Below are 20,853 nucleotides of genomic sequence, written 5' to 3' on the forward strand. Positions count from 1 at the left end.
CTTCTGCACGAAAAAAAAAAATGCCCATTAAAAACCCAAAAAGATTTCATCTTTCTGATATGCAAAATACATTTAGCTTTTATATATCTAGTGGATGCCAGGCCATAAAACTTTGTTATGATAAACCTTAAAACATTTCGTGTTTGTATTTTTTATGTGAAACATTATTTAATAACTTACTATTGATCTTTCAAGCACACAAATATTTATTTACAGATAGTCACCTCTGGAAACAGCCAATAACTCACGTGCAATAACTATGCCATGCTATGATTTGTAGAAGTAAACAATTATAGGTCAAAGTATGCCCTTTAACAAGGAGCCTTGGCTCACACTGAACAGCAAGCTATAGAAGGCCCCAAAATGACATGTTTAAAACAATTCAAACCGGAAAACCAACTGTCTAATTTATATAACAAAACAAGAAACACTTATGAACCAAATTAACAAAAGACAACCATTGAACAATGTTTTGCCCTACAACATTCTGTGTGCCTTTTTTCAAATTTATCAAGGACCATAATTCCTGAACAGTAAAAGTAAAAATCATCAATTTGAAGGTAGCCTCCATTTGTCTTCGGTTACAACATATAAATATTTGAAAAGTCTTGATTGAAGGGTTCATAGATTATATAAGGGAAACAATGTTAAGTGCAATTTCAAAATCAAGGACCATAACTTCTGAATTGTAAAAATGATAATCTTGAATAATAAACTTGATCACAAACTTGCATAAATCCTAAAAACATATTTTAACCAGTTGCTTCGCAGGGCGCAGCATTATACAACCGCAGAGGTTGAACCCTGAACGGTTGGGGCAAGTATGGACACAACATTCAAGCTGGATTCAGCTCTAAATTTGGATTGTGATTAAATAGTTGACACAGCATAGGTTTCTGACACAGAATGAATGTGGTCTAATGAACTTAAACAAAAAATTTTGCCTTTGAGCAATTCACTATGCTGTTGAATATTAATCCTCTCAAAAAAATGTTTGAAGAAATTTTCTTTTTATTTATGAAATCTGAAATGAAAAAAATTGACCCCCCAATTTTTTTTTCACATCCCCCTTTCCCTTATTTCAAAACTGATCTCAATTCAAATTTCTAATGAAGTTTGCAACAATAACTAATTTAAATACATCATAAAATATTAAAATGTAAAAAAAGTGCTTGTTATTACTGAATGGTAAAGATTGCTTTAATCTATCAGTTGGTAGTAAAAGTGAATATACATTGTTTATTGTATAAAACAATGATTTAAGTTGATTCAACTACTATTCTGGACAAAGAAAGATAACTCAAATTGAAATTGAAATTAGATATTTCTTGCTATTGCACAATATTGTGCAATTAGATATTTCTTGCTATTGTACAATACTGTGCAATTGAAAATATTTGCTATTGCACAATACTGTGCAATTGAAGATTTCTTGCTATTGCACAATACTGTGCAATTGAAGATTTCTTGCTATTGCTGAATACTGTGCAATTGAAAATTTCTTGCTATTGCACAATACTTATTATAATAATTTTGGATCCTGATTTGGACCAACTTGAAAACTGGGCCCATAATCAACAAGAGGCTGTCACAACGACAGCAAACCGGATTTATTTACATTTATTTGTGTCCTGGCAATATCAGATGATATCATTACTGATGAATGGTGAAAGTGAAAATCATCAATATCAAATTTGACCTCTATTTTGTCATCAGTATCAACATTTTGAAATAATAATATTTGAAAAGCTTAGATTGAATGGTTCATGAGTAAATGCAACAACGTGAATGGAAACGCCATTTTACGATCTTTCAAAAACCATAACTCCTGAACAGTAAAAGTCAAAATCGTCATTATGGACCTTTACCTCTATTTTGTCATCAGTAACAACATATTAAAATTTCAAAAGCTTTGGTTGAATGGTTCATGAGAAAATGCACGGACACGACGGGAAACACCATTTTTCAATCTTTCAAGAACCATAACTCCTGAACGGTAAAAGTCAAAATCGTCATTATTGAACTTGACCTCCATTTTGTCATCACTAACAGCATATTAAAATTTCGGAAGCTTTGGTAGAACAGTTCATGCATAAATGCACGGACACGACTGGAAACTCCATTTTTCAATCTTTCAAGAACCATAACTCCTGAACGGTAAAAGTCAAAATCGTCATTATTAAACTTGACCTCCATTCTGTCATCAGTAACAACATATTAAAATTTGGGAAGCTTTGGTAGAACAGTTCATGAGTAAATGCACGGACACGACTGAAAACTCCATTTTTCAATCTTTCAAGAACCATAACTCCTGAACGGTAAAAGTCAAAATCGCAATTATTGAACTTGACCTCCGTATAGTTGTCAGTAATAACATATTAAAATTTTAAAAGCTTTGGTTGAACGGTTCATGAGTTAATGCACGGACAACATTTGATTGCCGCCTTTCAAGAACCATAACTCCTGAACGGTAAAAGTCAAAATCGCCATTATTGAACTTGACCTTCGTATAGTTGTCAGTAATAACATATTAAAATTTTAAAAGCTTTGGTTGAACGGTTCATGAGTTAATGCACGGACAACATTTGATTGCCGCCCGCCCGCCCGCCCGCCCGGCCGCCCGGCCGCCCGCCGTACATCCCCAAATCAATAACCGACATTTTTGTCACAAAAATCCGGTTAAAAATCTAAGTACATGTTTAGATTCAGCATATCAAAGAGGCCCAAGAATTCAATTTTTGTTAAAATCAAACTTAGTTTAATTTTGGACCCTTTGGACTTTAATGTAGACCAATTTGAAAACGGGACCAACAATTAAGAATCTACATACACAGTTAGATTTGGCATATCAAAGAACCCCAATTATTCAATTTTTAATGAAATCAAACAAAGTTTAATTTTGGACCCTTTGGGCCCTTTATTCCTAAACTGTTGGGACCAAAACTCCCAAAATCAATACCAACCTTCCTTTTATGGTCATAAACCTTGTGTTTAAATTTCATACATTTCTATTTACTTATACTAAAGTTATGGTGCGAAAACCAAGAAAAATGCTTATTTGGGTCCCTTTTTGGCCCCTTATTCCTAAACTGTTGGGACCTCAACTCCCAAAATCAATACCAACCTTCCTTTTGTGGTCATAAACATTGTGTTTAAATTTCATTGATTTCTATTTACTTAAACTAAAGTTATTGTGCGAAAAACCAAGAATAATGCTTATTTGGGCCCTTTTTTGGCCCCTAATTCCTAAACTGTTGGAACCAAAACTCCCAAAATCAATCCCAACCTTTCTTTTGTGGTCATAATCTTTGTGTCAAAATTTCATAGATTTCTATTAACTTAAACTAAAGTTATAGTACGAAAACCAAGAAAATGCTTATTTGGGCCCTTTTTGGCCCCTAATTCCTAAAATGTTGGAACCAAAACTCCCAAAATCAATCCCAACCTTCTTTTTGTGGTCATAAACCTTGTGTTAAAATTTCATAGATTTCTATTCAGTTTTACTAAAGTTAGAGTGCGAAAACTAAAAGTATTCGGACGACGACGACGACGCCAACGTGATAGCAATATACGACGAAATTTTTTTCAAATTTTGCGGTCGTATAAAAAACTAGCAAAGCAGTGGTTCAACGGTTCAAAAGTATTGCACAGAAATAATTTGCAGCTTGCTGTCCTTTACTTAATTAATAACTCACATTTTTCTTTAAAAAAAACAACAGTTAAAAGCAAAAACTGATCTTATACATAATCTCATCTCTTTTATGTTAAATATGATGTAAATACATGGAGAATGTGTAAACTGGACACTGATGATCCTTGTGCTTGCATTTCGTGTTTTAAAAGAGCATAAATCAATAAAGGGCTGCGCTTTAGCGCATGATACGCCCGTTGCTCTTTTAACTTGTCTTTTATGCTTTAAATGAATTTATATGATCAACTAGAAATATATATACAAATCAAAAGAGATGTTACAATAATATATTCACCAAAGTTTCATAAAATCCCCCTTTTTTAGGTATAAAAATTCATTACTTAAGAAAACGTAAAATCTCAAATTTATAAAAATGAAAAGGGAGCTTATGTCAATAGATATAAACAATTTATCAAAGTTGCATAAAATTTTGTGAAAGTGTTAGTTATTGTCCCAAAATTCGAAAATCCCCCCTTTTTTAAGCATAAAAATTCATAACACGGAAATGTAAAATCTGAAATTTATAAAAATTGAAAGGGAGCTTACATCAATAGATATAAACAATTCACCAAAGTTTCATGGGCATTGGTGAAAGCCTTTTTGAGTTATTGTCCGAAGTGTTGAAAATCCCCCTTTTTTTATGAATAAAGCCCCATAAATCCAAAACTTAAAATCTGAAATTTATAAAAATTAAAAGGGAGCTTACATCAATAGATATAAACAATTCACCAAAGTTTCATGGACATTGGTGAAAGCATTTTTGAGTTATTGTCCGAAGTGTTGAAAATCACCCTTTTTTTTATGAATAAAGCCCCATAAATCCAAAACTTAAAATCTGAAATTTATAAAAATTGAAAGGGAGCTTACATCAATAGATATAAACAATTCACCAAAGTTTCATGGACATTGGTGAAAGCCTTTTTGAGTTATTGTCCGAAGTGTTGAAAATCCCCCTTTTTTTTATGAATAAAGCCCCATAAATCCAAAACTTAAAATCTGAAATTTATAAAAATTGAAAGGGAGCTTACATCAATAGATATAAACAATTCACCAAAGTTTCATGGACATTGGTGAAAGCCTTTTTGAGTTATTGTCCGAAGTGTTGAAAATCCCCCCTTTTTTATGAATAAAGCCCCATAAATCCAAAACTTAAAATCTGAAATTAAAAAAAAACGAAAGGGAGCTTACGTCAATAGATATAAACAATTCACTTAAGTTTCATGGAAATTGGTGAAAGTGTTCTTGAGTTATTGTCCGAAGTGTGGACGACGGACGGACGGACGGACGGACAGACGGACGGACGGACGGACGGACGGACAGACGGACGGACGGACAACGGTATACCATAATACGCCCCGTCTAAAAGACGACGGGCGTATAAAAACAGTATAATTGACATAACCCTAATTCAAACTTGATCTGAGATTTGTGGTAATAAGCATTGTGTAAGTTTCATGAAATTTGGTTGATGCAAAAAAATACAGAACAGAAACCTTTTTCTTGATGGACGTATGAACAGATGGACAGACAAGGGTAACACTTTATGGTCTCTCCATACGAGGGCGTTAAAATAATATTATGAGTGTCTGCTCCTTCTCATTACACCATAATTTCATATGTGAACATGATTTGTTGGGACTCAACAAATTTGATTTTGTGATGTGAACCTAATCAATAAAGCTATAAGTACTGGTGTTGAGGAAATATTTTAACATCTAGTTCATCATGTTATTTATTAGATAAATCATTTATTTATTTCTCCTTTGATGAAGAAATACCAAAGTTTATATGATAACTTTCTGTATTCTTTTCCCTCATACAGCTTGACCTTGGTTCTATCAAATTTCTGATTAGATTTTATAGAATTCTTCAGGTTCCTGAATCAGCTAAATCTATTTGGTCAAAATATCTAGCCACTATGCATATAAATAGGTTCAATGGTGATAGTTGTGGATCATCTGAATGTTCCTATAAATAAATAAATTGTATAATAGTATATAATTCAAATAAAATAATAAGTTCCATGATTTTATTTTTGCTTAATATTGGAAAATAGCTCTTCTGAATTGGTTCAATATATATTGACTTCAAAAACAGTTGTATCAAATTTCTATTTCTATAATGTTGTAATCTATATCTGTGGCAAACACTCAGTTGTATCATTTCAAGCACCACCTTTTCATCTATCAATATCATCAAACAACATTTAAAAATTTTTAGAACCATCATTGAATATAACTTCAGTTGTGACCAGAACATGCTAATGTCTTTTATATAGAAATACATGTAGTATGAACAAAAGCAGCTGTCTTGTGTGTACATCAATGAGAAGTGAAACCAACAAAAAAAAATTAAAACACATATCGATGAGAACAAAGAGTCTGAAACCTGAGTCAATACAGTATGTCAAGATCTAAATAGCCCAGATTATATCAAATTTGTAAATATACTCAACAGAGACAATTAAAGCTATGCCATTAACAACAAATTTGCCAACATGTGGTTTGAGATTTCAATGAATTGTGCATCATGCCATTTCCAACTGATTTTTATAGGTTTTTTTTTTCTCATATGTTGTACTATTAAACCACTGATCAAGGGTAAGGGGATGATAGAAAGCTCTCAAATATTACAGGTATATTCAGAATTATACCCAATTAAAACCCTTCTTTTCAAACAAGGTCACAAAGTAACAATCTTTTAAAAATTGTTTATATTGAATCCCAGGTATCCAGACTTTATTTAACATTGTATTGTGTTTGGGTGATATTTTCTCTCTTTTACTTTTATTTATGCAAAATTACTACTTACAAGTGAAGCTCTTAGATTGGAACAAGACCTGGCTAAAGTTCTAAGAGTTGAACAAGCTTCTGGGGAAAGAGGTTTCTCCAAACAAACCAACAAAGAATAAAACCAACTGCCCTAAAATAACAAAATTATTTGCATTTTAAATATCAATTATTATTTTTCATATGTTGTGCTTCAAATCTCAAAGAACATATCTTATAAAGAGATAGTTCTTGCATTCTTTAATGTAATGACTGTAAAATCTTCATGTCAAAAACATATTTAAGCTTAAATTCTCTCTCCATTTTGGAGATAGTAATCATACATAGAATATAAAATAAAGACTAGTGTATTGGTGTCTCCTTAAAGAAGAACTATGTTAGGAATCATTAGTAAGTTTGTGCCAACTGTTTTCAAATAGACATCCTATGCTTTAAAGAAAAACAGATTATTTCAATTCTGGTTCAATGTCTTCATAAAATGCTCCATGGGGCACAGCTTGATACTACTGCAGAGGACAAACCCAGAACAGTTGAGTTGGGGCAGGTATGGACACTACATTCAAGCTTGATAAGCAGAGAATTTGGATTGTGATGAACATTTGACACAGCACAGATTTCCAACACAGAGTGAATGATGAAAATGTTATCAAAGAACTGAAAAATTGGAAATTAAAATTTTACCAATATAGTCCAATATCCAAATCTAAATACATGGATAGAATCAGCATATCAAGGAACCCAAAGATTTTAAGACTTTGAAATAAACAACATTAAAATTGGACAATTTACACCAGTATCTAAACAAGTCAGCAAAAATATTATTATTTTCCACCTGAACTGAAGTGGAATAAAAAAATGATTGCTTATTGTTAGCTTATAGTCCAGTGGAATATGTTTCATACATATCAGGATGAGACCCATTTAATGATAAATCCACTGCATAGGTTCTAAAAGGTGGGTTGACTTAAAAAAGTTTATGTTGGACAGGAAGCAAAACTGTGCTTACAAAAAGACCCCCACCCCCTTTGGACCTATCAAAGATTTGTTGTATTAGGCCTTTTACACGCAGAGTTTGTCACTTTTCCTATACATTTCATCAACTTAATTCACCCATCCACCCTAGACATGGTTAAGTAATTATATCCAACACATTGAATCACAACCTCCAAGAATATGTTTACTGCAGGAGGAAAGTTCTGTTGACTATTATTCAAAACTCATGCGGTAAAAAAGAACTAAACTTGTTTCTACATGTCACAATTTATAAAATAAACATCATTTAATACCTGTTTGTCTGAAAATCCTGTAGCCTCAAACCAGTTAATGTGATATTCTAATACTTTAATGACAGCAGGCTACAAAAGAAAAAAAAGAAAAAAAACCAATATCAATAAATCTTCCATAGGAACTTGTTGGTTTTCTTTGATGAAGTTGAAAGTGAGATAAATACATGCTATACATGTGTGTGAAGATTGTAAATAAGTTCTGATATATTTTAGAAGGTAGCAGAGTTAGATCACCCATATTCTATCTATACCGGTAGATGCTATATGCCTTGAAGTTTCTTCTGTTCTGTTACCTTGATTTTATTTTTTAAGAGGCAACAAATATGTCAAATTGAGTCAAATTTACCCCAAAACCACAAATTGAATGAGAAAGTGATTTGCTGAAAAACAATAAGATCAATAGCCTGATAATTATTCTGAGTGAAGTTTTTTACAAAAATTAGGAGATATGGTATGATTGCCAATGAGACAACTATCCTTCAAAGTTAAAATAAAGTAAAGGTAAGCAATTATAGGCAACAGTATAACCTTCCAAAATGATAAAAACCCATACTGTAAAGAAGGCTATAAAAAGCATCGACATGAAAAATATGAAACAATTCAATTGAGAAAACTAACAGCCTGATTTAAAACAAAACAATTTGACAGATATGAACCAATAACAACCAATGAACTCCTGGCTACTGACTTATGTTTCATCTGCTGCACCATGGCAACTACCTAGGCAATGATCCACCAAGCAAAGTTCCTTGTTACTCAGTACATATATTTGGACCATAACACTTTCCTGTTATATTATATTAATTGGTTTGTATATATATTATTTTTTTTTATTATTAAAATTGACTTAAAGTCCCATTAGACAAATACCAGTAAAAATGATAATCTGGAACATCAAAACAAATGGGTTCTATGCTATCATTACACTGATTTAGATTCCTTTTCATCAGTACAGTTATCTAGAACACGACTTTATGTTCAAGGCTATCATTTTACTGAATTATGTCCCTTGTTCATCTATACAACTATCTAACAATAACATTTACCTGGTCCATGGCCATCATTATACTAAGTAAAGGTAAAGTCCCTTGTCTATCTGTGCCATTCTCACTTTCATTTTCTTTAATCTCATGTGGAACAGACCCTGGTGGTTGTAAACGTCCAAAACAAAGACGGCACCAACCTTCAACGTCATTTGCTAATGGCTGCAAAATTAAAATGTAACTTGTAATGATCTGTTTTCTTCTATAGAAGTGAATGTGTACAAATAAAAATGTTTAATAGTACTCAACAGATATAAATCTTAGCCTCCCACCCCATGACTGGAATAAGTTTTACATTCAAAGAGTGTGTCAATTTCCCTATACATGTCATCAGATTTAATTCACCCATCCACACTAGACATGGCTATTTTATACAAATTCCTCAAACACTTCAATAAATAAAAAGGTGCCCAACATCTACATGTAGGCAATCTGATTACACAAAGCTGGTACCATCTTTAATATGTGAATTTCAAACTTGATCAGACAAATGTACATATGGACAAGGGAAAAATTTAATGCCATCTTCTGCTACGGCGAGAGGCATAAAAGAAGAAAGTAAATTATTATACACATAATATTTAATGTAACACAAGATTATGGAGATCAAAAGTATAAACAATAGTGTATGAATGAATGCTTGAACTTACTGTTCATATATGATATTCAATTATGCTGTCTGCCCAAAATATTTAGGGCACTTTACTAAATAGTGTGTGGTGTTTTTAAATCATCTTGCTTTCTTCTTAAACTTACCACATTTTCAATTTTCAACGATTTGTTCTTTTTGCGTAATGCTTTCTGTCTAGCATAACTCTGTAAAAAAAAATATATTATGTATAATAACATTTACTTTTTTCGAGGTATTGTCCAGCTAAACAACACAACAATACAATTTTCTGTTATTGAAAAATATTATAACATCTCCTGATCAGATAATATAATAATTTTATAGGAAAAATCTATTTAAATTAATATACAATCAGTTTACATAAAACAATGTCTGTTCTGCTTTTGTTCAGAAAATTAGTAAATTATTAGATGAATGTGTAATTAGAAACTTTAACTAATCAAGTAATTTATCAGTACTAAAAACATATACTTTAAGTCAAAGATAAATTATTAGTATTTTGTTTTATCATGTCCAGCGTATAGATCTGTGCGTATAGAATTTTTACCTTTATTCTATTGTTCTTGGTCATATCGGCACAAGTTAGATAATTTATTACAAGCTCATTCTAAATCTCTGACAGTAAAACTATGCAATTATTTAAATGCAGCTTGGAAAATTAGATCTCATATATTGTCATAATATTATTGTATACTTTGTAACTACTGTTCTCTGCTGTCTTTTGTTTGTTATATATTGTATATATTTTTGTTTGCCATAGCATGTATATGCTTCTTGCAAATAAAGTATTTATTCATTCATTCATTCATTCAAAGTAAACATTCTATGTAAACTATATTTCTTTCTTTTCTTTGTGCTTTATGAAATCTGCCTTTGTGATAAAGTTATCTTTGAAAACCTACAGTAGGCATTTAAGAAAACCTATAAGAGCTTATAAACGTTTCATTGGAATTACTTCAAAGGAAAAATTCTACATTTGAAATTGAAACATTGATAACAAATCACACAAATTTGAACAGGGGAAGTAGTGAGTCCCCTGATTTCAAATGTTAGAAAAATAAAATCCAAATAATTCTACATTTTCAAACGAAGGATAAAACTTGTGAAAAGTTGTAAAATCTAATTATCTCAATAGCAGTGCTCTTCCTTGATATGTATACTTTTTTTGTTTTATTGAAAAGGTTTTAAAAAATACTTACAAATTACATAGTAGGTCTATGTAAGATAAGATAGGATGGCAATCATTACCCTAAATGTATTGCCACATCATACCATTTAATTGATTAGATAATTTCACAAAAAAAGTAAAATGTCATATAATAAATTACTTAATCTTCTAACAATTATTTAAATGGATAGATTATAAACAAATACTTGTCTGAACTCTGCAAAATCAGCTATTTGTGTTCTTTGCCACTCTAAGTCTGGTGCAAAACCTTTAGGTGCAGGGTGACAGCCTCTTGTATCCTGAAATAAATAAATACAATTTATAATTCATAAAAATTGAAAAAACAGAGGACATGAAACGCCCTTACTAGTATAAACATTTCCAACACTATGTGTTAGTAGCTAGGTTATATATGTTCTGTAAATTGTTTGTATAGCTGGTAGAAAAATTTTGAAGAGCCACTTAATATCAAGATCCAAGTTAAATGCTGTTTTATATTTCTTTAAAAATCTGTGCAGAAAATTGTCAATATAACGAAATTCTTAAAATCAATCATCTTAGAACAACATGCAAAAAGCTGCTCTTAAACATATAGGCTGCCAATCATTCACCAAAATAAAGGAAAAGAAAGACTATAAATATACAAGGAATACAACTTTTTTGTGGGATTATAACAGCCTTAAAATTCATGTTCCGTTTAAAAAAAAATTGTTTACTAGGCTATATCATCATAGAAATACATATCTTTTTACAACATAGATCAAATATAAGTTAAATAACCAGTGTAGAACACCTACTTACATGTCTGACATTGACGGTCTGTTTTTTTGTAAAAATACTAGTATCTATATCAGCTACTACAACTTTTGGACAATCATTGGCTTCTCTCCTTAACATAAAATGAAAGCTGCATTAATAATAATCATGATAGTGCATCTGTCTGAAGTCAAATCTTAATTTAAAATGAAATATCAATAATTAGAAGTTTATTACTGTGTAAACAGGTAAACATGACATTCACTCAGCCACTAACAAACCAAATACATTTTGTAAAAGATGGTGTAAAATTTTGTATTGAATTGTAAACATGAATACATTTATAAACTCTTATGTCACCATACATCATATGCATCATATCTTAATAATTCATGTCAAAAAAGGTAAAAACGTTCTTGCTTTCACTCAAACACTCAACATGCACAAGAATAATAAAAACCAAATTATCTATTTTTGTTGAGACATAGCAATCCTAGATTCTGTCATTAGCAGTGTCAACATTTTTGTTCAGTCTGTGGTTAAATTTTTTTTAGACACCAATAACTTTGCCAAACAGAGACCTTTATGAAATTTTATGAACTTTGGAAAATGTTTATTTCAAATTAAATGTGCAAAGCCCAAAACCACTGGCACAAAACTTTACTGGGGCATTCATTTAGAAAATCAAAACGCAAATTATCCTTTACATCTATCAATATCTGCTTAAATGGGATTGCAGTGTGGTTCTACTATTACGATCAAAAAGCTTCAAAGGTATGGCAGGAAAATTCTTTCTGATTATACATGTAGTTTGTGGGATATTTTTCCTTTATGAAGCATATGATTTCCCCAAATTTGTAGCAAAACTGAGTGTCTATTTGAGTTATCAATAACGATATATTTCAGCTGATTTGTTTTATTTCTTATTTACATGTATCACCAGTCGTTCACAATTGTAATATTCGGTATGTTAAAGATGCTAATTAACGTTTTTATTACAGGTGATTTTGAATTGTACATGTGTTACTGAGTCTACCATATCAAGTGAATCACAAGTGTTTAGAGAGCTGCCACTTGATTTTTGTGCGAGGCTAGAATGAGAAATTTAGTCATGCATTTTTTTTTAGTTATTATCTCTTATGTCATGTATGTCTAGTCCAAACAATTATGACGTCTGGCAAGTATGGATGTATGCATATAGATCCCTTCGTTTAGGGAGCACCCCTTGAGAGCTGTGAGTGTACAGTGGAATCATGCACACCCCCTATCATGATTAATGGAGATGTGTAATTAACGTATTTACAATGTTTAAAATTTACAAGGACAATCCGCACCCAACACCGGGCAGAGTCTGTTATTATGGTGGAGGAAGCCGAAGTACTCGAGATAACCATCGGGCTGCTCAGCGGGAACAGACAACCAGAAGAGATATCAGCAGATTGTTCTCAAGATCAAAGTCTCAAGATCAAAGTCGGGAGCAACTTTGACCAGCCGAGGCTCCCATAGTACCCATTCTAGTTTAAACTCTGGTCTGGGTACCATAGATGTGTGTTCTGATGTGCTGATATTTTTAGCACCCTGAGTGAGAATCAAATTCGGGACCTCCAGCATTGTAGCCATTGGTCTTAACCATTAGACCACGAACTCACACAAGGCAATTTTAATTTTTTTCTGGAACGCCTTCTTACGTTAAAATAGCCATCAGTGATCTGGAAGGATTTTTTCTCTATGGGCCCAGTGCCCCTCAAAAATAAATTCAATGGGCCATGTTGTCAAATGAGTGGGCCATTTGAATTGACTACAGTGAAAAAGAAAAAAAAGTCAGGTATATTTCGGCAAAGAGGTGATGGTACATGTACTTACCTTTATGATTCTAAATAATATCATGGATATTGTTTTTGTGATTTTGTAATTTCAATTTCAAAGAATATAAAATAACTTCTTCCAAACCAGACAATATTTAAGATAACCAAAAGATATTTTCAATGTTTAAACTACAAATGTAGTACTGTTGTCTTGTTCATGTTCATGATTTTTTTTACATTAAATTTGGGTCTTCGTTGATACCATACTTATTCCAGACTTTCCGTATTAGAGGACGTTTCTGACATTTGCTCTGCAATTCTTGTATTATTAGTACTTCATCACGATGACAACAATAACAGTACAGAGTATCATTCATTAATAGAACAAAACAAGAATTCGCTGAAGGCATGTTTACAAAATGTCAAAATGAGCCAAAGACCAAAAAGTAACAAGGACAGTTAAGCGCCTTTTAAGGAGACAAAATCTATATTCATAAATCAAAGCGCTGTAAGCACTGTAGGCAGTTAACCAAAAACCAAGGCAAACATAATTATGAAGACTGTAGCAATGTTGCTTCAATTTTTTTTTCAAGATTTAAAAGAACAAACATTAAACATTCATATATAATTGTACATTTATGTTCATTTAATGAATTAATCTTTATGGAAAATAATTCATATTTTATCAAGGTTTTTAATAGCAACGCACATGACCACGAATGGTCATGAGTCTTTCACGAGTCAGCAGTGGTACAAATTTGCAATGATTGCAGTTCTTTTAGTTGATCGCAATTGTTCGTATTAGTTGACTGTTAGTAGTTCAAGTTGTCTTTAGTACGAGCTTATAAAAGTATGAGTGGACTTGCTTCCCTGGAAAGAAAACTAAGTTTGTGTTGTACAGTACAAAAGTTATGAGACACAAATCAGACAAATGTTTACTACTACAGGGATCAACAGTGAGGTCTGACTGACCTGTCCATAGTAAAGGTAAAAGAATTCCACCTTCACTTTAAGTCCACAATGTCTAAGTTTGGAATAAAATGACAGGTGTTAGGGTCTAGTAAAGTGATATGCATATGAGATTGACCTTGCATGTCATTCAATCTTTTTTGAAATGACAAACAGGAATAAATATGGTTTAGGTGTTGGTATCTCAATCTTTTACAAGTTGTCAAAACACACACAATAGAGTGTGGGGTGGCCCTAGGGACTACTCCTATTTTTCATTGGATTGTTTATATTGTCCCATACATAAATATATATGGTTTATGGGTGGGAATCTCGACCGTTATCAAGTTTTCAAACAGGAGGGGGTGGGGGCCCCAGTGACTTCCCCTTTATTTCATTTGATTTGTTATATTGTCCGATACATAAATACATATGTTTTAGGGTGGGGATCTCATCTGTTTCTAATTTATCAAACAGGAGTGGGTAGGGTGACCCTAAGGACTCTCCCTATATTTCATTTGATTAGTGCTCATACATGAATATATATGGTTTAATTTAAAGGTGCGAGTTCGACTGTTTCCAATTTCTCAATCAGGAGGGGTAGGGTGACTGCAGGGACTCCCCCTATATTTCATTTAATTTAGAGTTGGGGATCCCATCTGTTTCAAAGTTCTTAAACAAGAGGGGTAGGGTGACCACAGGGACTTCCCCTATATTTCATTTGATTTATACATGAGTATATATGGTCAAGGGGTGATGATCTGGAATTTTTCCAAGTTCTCAAACAGGAGGGTGTACAGTGACCATAGATTTCATTTGATTTGTTTGATTTTCCCATTTCATAAATATATATTGTTAAAGATTGTGGATCTAGACCGTTATAAATTCTCCAACGACCTCCACCTATATTTCATATGATTTGTTATATTGTCCCATACGTGAATATATATGGTTTAGCATGTTTAGGGTTGGGGATCTTGATCGTTACCAAGTTTTGGTCATTTTGGTCTCTTGTGAATAGTTGTCTCATTGGCAATCATACCATATCTTTTTTTTTATATAAGAAACTTCCAGCTATTTTAACTGACCTATCAAAATTGAGAAGAAAAAATACCCCTTAAAATGGCAGAAATATGTTTAACTTGAAAAGCATTTAACATACATTACCAACATGTATCACTGATAAAGAAAATTTATACTGTTACCAGGAACATATATATTGTTAGATAAACTGTTCCCAACTGTCACATTGTATTGGATTTTGACATTAAAATTAGTGTACAAAATATTTTCTGATTTTTCTTTCTTTTGGTTTTCAATTCTAGTGTTTATATTTATTTACCATGCATAGATGTATTTTGTCACCTGTCTGGATTTTTTTAGTTTAAAGCCAAAACCCGGAATTACCCTTATCCGCTTCCGGAATCGGATCCGGTATTGTATTGTCTTCTCGCGGCAGCCATTTTATTTTGAATGTTGTTTTTGACCTTTTGACAGATAGTGAGATAAGATATTGCTTGGATTTACACATTATTTATCGGCGATTTTCTAGATAAAGCTAGCGGTTGAACAAATTGAACATGAATAGTTACGATGAAAATAAGTTTGAGATCGTTTATTAGGAAACTTTGGTAAAAATGTTTGCAAAGTTATTTTTTCTTTCAAGGTCCGTCGGGCGTAGCTAGTAACTTGGGCAAGTAGAAAGTCCGACTGCAAAAGTGGAAGGTCGCAGACATCGGACCACCGCTAATTTGAACACCTGCGTCCAAATTAAAAAGAAATTTCGTCTTCTAATTCAAAATTGCCGCCAATCGCGTGATCAGTTGAACTTATACTGACGTATATATACGTAGTTGACTACGTATTGACGACAAACAATATTCCTACGACTTTTGCAATTTGGGAAATCTAAACTACTTGTCTTTAGAGATTTTCGGCGATTAAATATTTCATACATTTGTTCTTTGACAGCTTAGCCAAAAGCTCAGGGAATAATAAGCTACATAAGGATTCCTAATGTGCTCTACTTCCTATGTGCAACTTCAAAACTTTTGGGAAAATCGACGATCATTTAAGGTTTTTCTGGTTATATTTTTTGTAATCCAGAATGAAAAGTATGAAAAAACTGTCCAATAAGTTATAAATAATATAGTAGACAGCTAGATGATAACAATGGCATGTATTTCAGCACTTATTGGGTAGCACACAAAACCAGGGTGCTCGCATAAGGCAGCTTAACTGCCTAAAAAGCTTTGGGGTTTTTCATTCGAAATAATGGCAAGTTAAACTGGAAGAGATAATAATTAGAGATAAATCTCGTCCATACTAGCCAAATTTCACAAATTTAAAGTTGTTTATAAAAATCATATCATGAATGATGGGTAATTGCATTTTTTTTGGTAATCAGTTATACCGCACTTTTCTATTACCCCATTGGAAAACTCCCTAGACTTCCCAAAAATATACAGATGCTCCTATCATTGGAGAAACATTACAGTTGTGTAGACACACATGGCGGCACGGAACACGATCGGAAATCCATTTTACGATATCTAAACGTTTCGAAACGAAGTGAAAAATAACGTGCGCCACGTCGGCGCTTACATAAGTCACTCTATGCGCCATTTCTGGTCGTTATGCGCTATAGGCGCAGGGCGCACATCCTTCCAGATCACTGAGCCATGCCAGACGTTATAGTCTCATAATTATTTGGATAACTTATGTCATGTATGTCCTGCCTTTTTATTTAATACGCTTTTTTTCATTAGTTTATCCTGACTTTTTTTTACATAAAATGACATCATGTCCTTTTTTTATGGCAGCATTTCATCCTGTCTTTTTTTACGCAAAAAACGTTTTTCCTGTCATTTTTTTAAAAATTTCATCCTAAATGAATTTTTTTTTTTATCTGGGAAATGCTATGCTTTTAAACTATTTTGGATGCACTGGTTTGTCTGCACTCAAGGTAAATTATGAGATGCCAAAAGGTCCACATGGTCATGGACTTGTTAAGATGAACAAGTCAAATAAATTTATCCACAAACCGAACTCGACGTAAGTATTCATTTCCAGTAGTGGGTGGGATATCCAAATCGAAATCATCCAACCCGCCATCGTCGACGATGAGGGCCGCTCCTTGTAACCTGTCCTCGTCAGATTCATCACTTCCATTCATTTTTGGTATAATCTTTTTATTTCGAACGTTTTGGCAATTTTTACTCGATGTTTAACAATAACATCATTTCGACCTCTAATATTTCGTATCAATAAACGCATAAATGATACAGATCTAATTTATTTATAACTTTTCAAAGCAATATCGGTCACCACATGTGCTTTTTCCGGGAAATAAAAATTCTGGAGCATTTTTAAAGTCCACATACATGACAAACATGTTCACAATAAGGGAGCTACAATTTGATTTTTATGGGAATCTGCGATGAAATTTGAAAAAAAAACAGGGCAATGTTTTTCATCCTAGACCCCCCCTAAAAATCAAATAGTAGCTCTCAATGTTCAGAGAAAACTTGAGCTCAGCCTCTGATAAGCTCTCTAACGAACTGTCATATTCGCTTTTCATGCAGTTTCATATAATTACTATTAGAATTAGAATCAAAATATTAAAAAGTTTTCAAGTTTTAGATTTTTGAAATTTTGATCAAAGTTTTAAAATATCAAAATTCCAAACTTTTGAAATTTTTTGAAATCAGTTTCACCGAATAGTTAAAACTGAGACATATATACACATATGTCTCTGGTTAAAATTTCAAAATTCTAAATTACGTTTTTATATTTGATAGTTTAGATATTTGATCAAACTTTAAAAAAGTACTAAACTTATGTGCAGATTTTGATTATTTCCCTTTTTGGAAGTTTGATCTTTTAAATTTTTGATTAAAATATCAAAACTAGAAAAGGGGCGAATAGAGGGGTACCTGTAAACTACAAAACGAAATAAAAGTGAAATGAAATGAATACTTCAGAACTATTTGATTTTCCCAGCGGTCATGATTTAGGAGTATAACCGTCAGTGGCAGATCCAGAACTTTTCATAAGGGGGGTACTGACTGACCTAGGACTGACCTAAGTGGGACCCGCTCCAGTCATGCTTCAGTGATTTCCTATATAATCAACCAAATTTTTCCCACAAAAGACCCCCCCCTCCTTGGATCCGCCTATGACAGTGAATACCCCTCTATTCACCCCTTTTCTATTTTTGATATTTTAATTCAAACTCTCAAAAAGCAGATAATCAAAACTGCACGTTAAGTTTAGTACTTTTAAAGTTTGATCAAATATCTAAACCAAGGATTTGTATAGTAATACTATACAAATCCTTGTGTAAACTATCAAATATAAAAACGTTATTTTAGAATTTTGAAATTTGAACTATTTGGTGAAAATTTCAAAATTTTTCAAATGTTTGCAATTTTGATATTTTAAAACTTAAATTGATCAAAATTTTAAAAATCTAAAATTTGAGACCATAAAAACAGAGAAAGGTTATGGGTAGGTAACATGTAATGAGTCAAAGTGGAATCTGTTTTTTTTTATATTTTGGTGATCATATTTTTCAGTATACGGACATGACTGATATAGATAGTAAACTGCACATTGCTAGAAAACAAAATCAAAGCGCTGTAAGCGCTGAAGGCAGTTAACCAAAAACCAAGGCAACCGTAATTATGAAAACTGTGGCAATGTTGCCTCAACATTAAACATTCACATATAGTAAATTCATGTTTATCTAATGATTTATTTATTAAGGCAAATAATTTATATGTTATCAAGGTTTCAAAAGCAATGCATATATCAATGTATATTTTTTATGGTGAGTCTGCAGTGGTACAAGTTCCCAATGATTGCAGTTGTTCTACTTGGTAGTTAACCTTGATTTTTATTTGACTGCTAGAAGTTCAATTTGACGTAGTATGAACATGTAATAGTATGAATGGACTGGTTTCCCTGGAAAGAAAACTGAGTTTGTGTTCTATAGTACAAAAGTTATGAGACACGAATCAGACAAATGTTCACTACAACAGGGATCAAAGATGAGGTCTGACTGACTTGCCCATAGTAAATGTAAAATTAAAATGATTTGTTATTTTGTCCCATACATATGAATATATATAATTTAGGGGTGGGGATCTCAACGGTTTTCAAGTTCTCAAACAGGTAGGGGTAGGCAGAGGATTTAGGGGGCAGGGGGCCTGGCCCCCCCTTTTTGGGAAAAAATTTGGTTGCTTATATAGGGAATCACTGAAGCGTGACTGGAGCGGGCCCCTCTTAGGTCAGTCAGTGGGCCCAACTTATGAAAATTTCTGGATCCGCCACTGGGGGTAGGGTGACCCTAGGGACTTCCCCTACATTTCATTTTATTTATTATATTGTCCCATACATGAATATATATGGTTTAGGGGTGGGGATCTCATTGGTTTCCAAGTTCTCAAACAGGAAGGGTAGGCTGACCCAAGGGACTCCCCCTATATTTCATTTACTTAGTTATATTGATCCATACATGAATATATATTGTTTTGGTGTGGGGATCTCGACCATTTCCAAGTTCTCAAACAGGAGGGTTGGGATGACCACAGGGACTTCCCTTATATTTCATTTGATTTGTTATATTGTCCCATACATAAGTATATATGGTTTAGGGGTAAGGATCTTGACCATTTCCAAGTTCTCAAACAGGAGGGTGAACAGTGACCTCAGGGACTCCCCCTATCTTTCATCTGATTTGTTATATTGTCCCATACATGAATATATATGGTTTAGGGATGGGGATCTCGACCATTTTTAAATTCTAAAACAGGAGGTGTGGGGTGACCCCTAGCGACTCTTCCTATATTTCATTTGATTTTTCATATTGTCACAAACATGAATATATATGGTTAAGGGGTGTGGATCTCGACCGTTTCCAAGTTCTCAAACAGGAGGGGGTGGGGTAACTCCAGTGACTCCCCCTATATTTCATTTTTTATTTATTATATTGTCCTATACTTGAATATATGCAGGGGCGGATTCAGACGGGGGAGAGTTGCGGGCTTGCACCCCCCTTAAATTTGAAAAGCATGGGTTGTTCTCAGCTTAATAAAGAAAATTCCGATAATTTTACCTCAATTTTTTTTAGCCTCGCTCTGCTCGGCGAAAATTTAAGTTTGCGCCCCTCCTAACCTAAAATCCCGGATCTGCCCCTCATATGGTTTAGGGGTGGGGAGCTCGACCGTTTCCAAGTTATCAAACAGGAGGGGGTAGAGTGGTCCAAAGAATGCCACCTATATATCATATGATTTACTTACATTAAGGTATATATAATATAGTTGCATTATTTGTGAAAATAAAGAATGAAACTTTCAGCTACTTTAATCGACCCTTCAAAATTGAGAAAAAACTAATAACCCCTCGAAATTGCAGTATTATGTTTACACTTTAAAAGCATCTCACATGCATTATCATCATTTATCATTTATAAAGAAAATTTAGACTGTGACCATGAACATGTATATCGTTAGATATACTGTTCCCAGCTGTCACGTTGTATTGGATTTTTAAATTAAAATTTATCAAAAAGTAATTTTTAGTTTCTGAATAAAATATTTTTCTGCTTTTTCTTTCTTTAACATATATCTTTTGGTTTACAATACTAGTGTTTATATTCATTTACCATGCATAGATGTATTTTTTCACCTGCTTGGATTTATTTTGTAAATGATCGTCAAACCCGGAATTACCC

At 32.9% G+C, this 20,853-nt stretch overlaps 1 protein-coding gene across 1 annotated transcript; it reads right to left on the bottom strand.

Moving 5' to 3' along the window:
* Positions 1-5,407: 5,407 nt before the first annotated feature.
* On the bottom strand, positions 5,408-17,364 carry LOC143064804 (gem-associated protein 2-like). The gene is made up of 8 exons (XM_076237919.1): positions 17,162-17,364; positions 11,410-11,497; positions 10,815-10,907; positions 9,566-9,625; positions 8,813-8,971; positions 7,767-7,835; positions 6,503-6,613; positions 5,408-5,659 (listed from the first exon to the last, which is right to left on the bottom strand). The coding sequence occupies exons 1-8, from the start codon at positions 17,290-17,292 to the stop codon at positions 5,561-5,563; spliced, it is 810 nt and encodes a 269-aa protein (XP_076094034.1). The 5' UTR covers positions 17,293-17,364; the 3' UTR covers positions 5,408-5,560.
* Positions 17,365-20,853: the final 3,489 nt, after the last annotated feature.

The sequence above is a fragment of the Mytilus galloprovincialis genome, chromosome 2 (assembly GCF_965363235.1).
Source record: "Mytilus galloprovincialis chromosome 2, xbMytGall1.hap1.1, whole genome shotgun sequence".
In the NCBI taxonomy this organism is placed as follows: Eukaryota; Metazoa; Mollusca; class Bivalvia; order Mytilida; family Mytilidae; genus Mytilus; species Mytilus galloprovincialis.

Coding starts and splice junctions, on each gene's coding strand:
- LOC143064804 (XM_076237919.1), bottom strand. CDS start 17,292: ATGAATGGAAGTGATGAATCTGACGAGGACAGGTTACAAGGAGCGGCC. Junction 11,498..17,161: donor GAATACTTACGTCGAGTTCG/GTTTGTGGATAA, acceptor TTTTATGTTAAG/GAGAGAAGCCAATGATTGTC. Junction 8,972..9,565: donor CGTTGAAAATTGAAAATGTG/GTAAGTTTAAGA, acceptor TTAATTTTGCAG/CCATTAGCAAATGACGTTGA.